Source organism: Antrostomus carolinensis, unplaced genomic scaffold, assembly GCF_000700745.2.
Source record: "Antrostomus carolinensis isolate BGI_N321 unplaced genomic scaffold, ASM70074v2 Scaffold51420, whole genome shotgun sequence".
NCBI lineage: Eukaryota > Metazoa > Chordata > Aves > Caprimulgiformes > Caprimulgidae > Antrostomus > Antrostomus carolinensis.
In genome coordinates, this window is record NW_010291611.1 from 1 (window position 1) to 5,112 (window position 5,112).

Below are 5,112 nucleotides of genomic sequence, written 5' to 3' on the forward strand. Positions count from 1 at the left end.
CCGGTGCCCGGTGCCCGCCCAGACAGCCCGCTCTGAAGAGGTGCCAGCGCCGTGTCCGGGCCCCGCCAGCCCGGCTCAGGGGGGCACCGGGGCCGCGGTGACTCTCGTGCTCACTGACGGGCTTTTCCCTTCTCCCCTCGTTCACAGCCCGTCTGACAACACGGAAAGTCTTAAAACGCCCTTGTCTGCGGGAAACTCGCACAGTAAAAGCTGTGTCTGGCATTCACGGCCTGTACAGAAGCACCAGGCTTCCTTCGGGGTGCTCTGAATATTACTTGAGGTTTGTTTTTTTTTTCTTTTCAGAAATGGTGGAATTCCAGAAAATAGTGAGCAGCTTAATTGAACTTGTTGATCAACTGGCAAAAGCTACGGAGAGTGAGAAGATGAAGGTACCGTGCAGTTAGTGACGGGCTTGGCGCGGGCTCCGCTGGGTGCTGTGCCTGATAAAGCAGATCTCACCCTTCCTCCCTTTACAGCAAAAGCAGCGTTTTCCTGTCAGCCTCGTGCAGGTGTTTCCCTGGTGGTTGACATCTCTCTGGCTGCAGTACGAGAGCTGGGGGCTTTTTAATGGGCATTAACTCCAGAGGAATTTTACAGGCACACTCGGTGCCTCGTTACTCCCGTGTTTAACAGTCCCCCTGGTGCTGCTCATCTGCATATTTGCTCATGAACAGAACAGTCACCAGTGATCAGTTTGTGGTTCCAGAGTGGTGGCTTCTGTTCCTTGGGTTTGAAGGAAATCTCAAACACCCTGATCTGCCCAACCTCTACAGGGAGCTTCTACCTGTTCCACCAGCCATTCACAATTCAGACGTCACCCTCTGTTAGTGTGGCTGAAACGCTTCAAAATCGACTCGCTAATAGCAAAGGGGTTAAAAACATAAAAATCCCTGAGCAGCATCACTGACTGTCCTGTTTTGACAGGCCATCGGTGCACGGAATTTGCTCAAGTCCATGGCAAAGCAAAGAGAAGCTCAGGAACAGCAGCTTCAGGCTTTAATAGCTGAGAAGAAGATGCAGTTGGAGAGGTAAGTTCTGTGTTAAGGGACTTGTGGGGCCTTGCACAGGCTGGAAAGTCAATCTCACCGCCTGTGCTTGGCTGTGGACACTTGTTCAGAGCCCCTGTGCAGCCAAGGCGTGTCCTGCACAAAGCACACGTGGAGCCGTGCAGAGCCACAAGCCTGGAGTTCACTCCAGGCGCTGCCTCGGCTCATCGAGGCGGACAAGTCCGCTCTGATCTTTGTGGCTAAAGAAACAGAGGCGGCACGAGACCGCGCGGTTAGAGAAATGAATAAACCCGTGACAGAGAGAGGAGTAAAGGCCCCTCAGAGCCACAGGGTCCAACAGCCCCTGCCTGGGGTGACTCACTCACACGCAGCCCCTGCCTGGGGTGACTCACACGCAGCCTGACTCTCCTTCCCCACAGACCAGGGAACGTTGGACCGGCCCGGCCCGTCCAACACGGGCTGACGTAACCATTTGGTTTTTTCTTTCAGATACCGAATAGAATACGAGACTCTGTGTAAAATTGAAGCAGACCAGAACGAATTCATTGACCAATTCATTTTTCAAAAATAGAGGATTTTAAGATAAAAAAAACTAACTTGGAAACTTGACCATTCCAGAATCTCAAGAATTTTTAAAATATGCAATTTTTCACTGTGTATGAACGAAGAGATGGGTTGTACACATGGAAGGGTCTTTTAATTCAGTGTGATTTACACTAAGCGTGGCAATAAGGAGGGCTTTCCAACTGCTGTAAAGACTGTTCTGGCCTTTGATTTTATAGAAGTTTTGTACAGTCAGTAGTTTTAACTCAAACTGCAGTTGAATTAATACTACTGTTGCTATGTTATGTCTCTCACTTTTTGCAGTGTACAGCTCTTTCAGAGAAATCGGGTAATAAATTCTTGTTTTCAGACTTTCTGGATATACCTTAAGAAGTTGTTTCTGCTATGTTATTTTTGAGCTTTAAAGTTTACAGCTCCCTGGCTAGTCATGATGATTTTCCTATGTGTATTATTTTTCATGTCTGTGAAGACACAACACAGAAGCAGCAGTAACTTTTATCTATATTGACCAGATCCTTTTTTCTATACAGGTAGGAAAACACCCCAGAAATTTATGATTAACAGAGCAGATCAATTGCAGACACAGAAAAAAGCAGAAAATACGTCAGAGTTAAGAACTTTATGCCTGAGGTATGTCCACACAGGTAGTAACGTCAGAGTAGAATTCTCTCACGGGCGTTATTTGGGACAAACCATTCTGATCGCACAGTGACACGGGGAGCACATATAAACTATAAACATGAGAGTGACATTCGGGAATGGAACGCCTGTGATCTGCAATCTGCAAACAGATGCGTTTTATGTCTGTCTTGAGGCAACCAGATATGGAAACGTTTAAGTTTTTCACCAGTGAAGTTCTGACATAAATAGGCAGTGACTGAAAAGGCTTCTCGATGACCTGTCATCTTACACAACTCTCCAGGTTTGATTCTTGTAGATCAGATTGAGAACTTAAAAAACCCAAAACATCAGCCCAGAATTTCTGTCAGGAGTAGGTTTTATTTCCTGTAACTTATGGATATATTTACTGTGTGAACTATCTGCAATCACATGGTCATTTTAAGTTCCTTTTAGTCATTCCCTTAAGAAGATTAAATGCAGTTTAATGCATTTAGTTGTTCATTTTCGTACTAGAAGTGATTTCATGGAAGACAGAAATTTACAAATCCTTGTTTCCATCTCCTTAAGTACTTCAGAATCCTCTAGGAAGTATGTCTCCTTGTCAAACAAAGGTCACTTTAAGCATTCAGAAATCCAGATTTTTGGCACATTTATCACTGATCAGACATTTACAATTAAAAGTGAAGCAGAGCAAAGGAAGGTGAAATTTGAGAGGAAGGGGGAGGAGGTTAAGAATTATTCTATGATTGGAAGTGCCTCAGAAGCGTGGCGTTGCAGATCTGTATTAATCAGTTAAGGATTTTGCAGACTATGCTCTTGGAAGACAAATTTCTTAAGTGATTTTCTAACAGTTATGTTGGAAAAAGGGAACTTGAAAGAAAGGTACCAGCTGTAGCCCCCCCTCCCATCACGCAGTTACACACCACGTGTTCCAGGTTCATTTTCCCGTTAGCGATGGACTGCCCAGAAGTGACAGCGGGAGAGGAGCGTGGTCCCTGCGCCTGCGAGCGCCCAGAACCGCGTGGGACCGGGAGTGCAGGCACCTGCCAGAGCCATTTCTGATTAAAGGAGAGCTGCCAACACAAACCCATTCGAGTTTCCCTTGCAGGAGCCAGATGCTCTGCTCGTAGCTGTTGCAACCAACAGCAGGAGAGATGTTTGTCCCAGGGGACTGTGTCAGCACAGGGTCTGAATCAAAACCAGTAGGAGTGGTGAGGGTACAGTGGTTAGAGTGGACTATTTCCTTTTCCTTTTCTCCACGTGGTTATAATGGGGGTGGCAGAGCATGGTGAACAGAATCAGAAGCGGTATCAGCAAGTAGGGGACGTACACGGACAGCAGAACGAGGCGCTCGCGTTGTGTCTGAGGTCCCAGATGCTCAGACTTGGAGAAATCGTGGAAGAGGATATGTGCCAGGATAGCACACAGAGTTGTAGCCACATGGGTGGAGTAGATAATTGCAGGAGTCCTTATCCATTTGCAGCCACCTGTACCAAAGCAAAAAGGAAACAATAGTGAAGTATTGTGAAACAAGCAGAATTCAGTGGCTTTTAAATTAACAGAACGTTAGCTGCTCTATCTCTGACAGGATGAGCTGCAAGTCGTATTACACAGGTAGCAGAAAAAAACAGGTACTAGTAGCAACTGAGGAAAGTTTTCTGCCTTTAGGAAATTTGGAATGATGGTGTCATTGTGAAAGTTTTAGAGTAATAAAAGGAGTGCACAGCTTGACCTAGAACTTTATCTACCTTGGCAGCGCCTCAGATGTCAAACCTTGATGCTGGTTACATGTAAATGGCTGCAGTGGGAAGGGGCTTTTGTTTCTGACAGGCCTTGTTCTGCGCTGCTTTCTCAGACGACACTTGCCATGAAAGCAGCCCAGCACACCATTCCACGTGGTACCTCCCTGTAATTGCTTAAGCCTGATGAAGAAACTCTCTGTGCTGTATGTACAGAAAGGAAGTGTTACACAGAAGTGCTGCACAGGACATACTCTGACACTTGTTTCATACCAACCTTTTAAGAAGGCGTACGCTGCAACGGGGAAAAAAGGCATTTGTAAGAAAGCTTCGCAGTAGATGAACGCCTTGAACCACTCTGGGGGCTGGAGCATCATGGGGTCTTTAAAGGCAGCTGTGTACCACTGCAGCAGCTCTGCCAGCTGAAGAAAAAGAACAAACCAACAGATTCATACAGAGTGTCAGCCGTGATGGGGGAAAAACTGACCCTCATCTGGCAGTCCCACTGTCACTGCCGTGGTGACCTCACCTTGGTACACACAGCTTCAGCATGCAACTCAGTTTTGGTTGGGCTGTAGCAGGGGCAGGGGCTGTGGCTGTAGCAGGGGCTGCATTTCTGCAGCCTGCACAGCGCTGAACCCTCTCCATTAATTATACATTAAATAACTGCTGCTGGCTGCTGTTGCTGTGCCAACAGCTGGCTGCCAGGGTATTGGCTTCACGAGTTACAATGAGTTTCCATGACAGAAATGTAAATTCCAGCCTGGCTTTAAGGTGGACTTTGAACGGAGAGATAGGAATTGAGATTTGCTAGTTAATTATTAATTAAAAATGGTTTCTATGATGGAGGAATTCTATAGGCAATTCTAATGGCAAAAATCAAATTCACTAATTGCAAAGCTCAGATAGGAAGTTATGGCTGATTTCCCCCTGATGATGCGAGTCAAACTGATTATCTTCTATCCAACTATTATTTTAATTGATTTTATGATGTTTATTGTCTTCTGAGAGTTTATTCAAAGCCCAGCCAACCAGAGATTTTTACTGATGAATCTGGTCGCTCGCACACCCGCTTCTGCAGCGGCAACAATTCACTTCCACATCTCTGGCAGGAGCAGGAGTGAAAACCTGTCTGACAGCGGCCTGGGCAGTGACAGCGGCCCGGGGAGTGACAGCGACCC

At 46.4% G+C, this 5,112-nt stretch overlaps 2 protein-coding genes across 2 annotated transcripts; one reads left to right on the top strand and one right to left on the bottom strand.

Moving 5' to 3' along the window:
* Positions 1 to 303: 303 nt before the first annotated feature.
* On the top strand, positions 304 to 1,924 carry IFT20 (intraflagellar transport 20; the record flags this gene model as incomplete). Its single annotated transcript, XM_010176595.1, has 3 exons — positions 304 to 389; positions 925 to 1,028; positions 1,497 to 1,924. Coding segments are annotated over 3 exons (272 nt in total), but the record flags the coding sequence as incomplete, so codon positions are not given.
* Positions 1,925 to 3,428: 1,504 nt separating this feature from the next.
* Positions 3,429 to 4,341, bottom strand: TMEM97 (transmembrane protein 97). Its single transcript, XM_010176606.2, has 2 exons — positions 4,209 to 4,341; positions 3,429 to 3,679 (listed from the first exon to the last, which is right to left on the bottom strand). The coding sequence occupies exons 1-2, from the start codon at positions 4,306 to 4,308 to the stop codon at positions 3,429 to 3,431; spliced, it is 351 nt and encodes a 116-aa protein (XP_010174908.2). The 5' UTR covers positions 4,309 to 4,341.
* Positions 4,342 to 5,112: the final 771 nt, after the last annotated feature.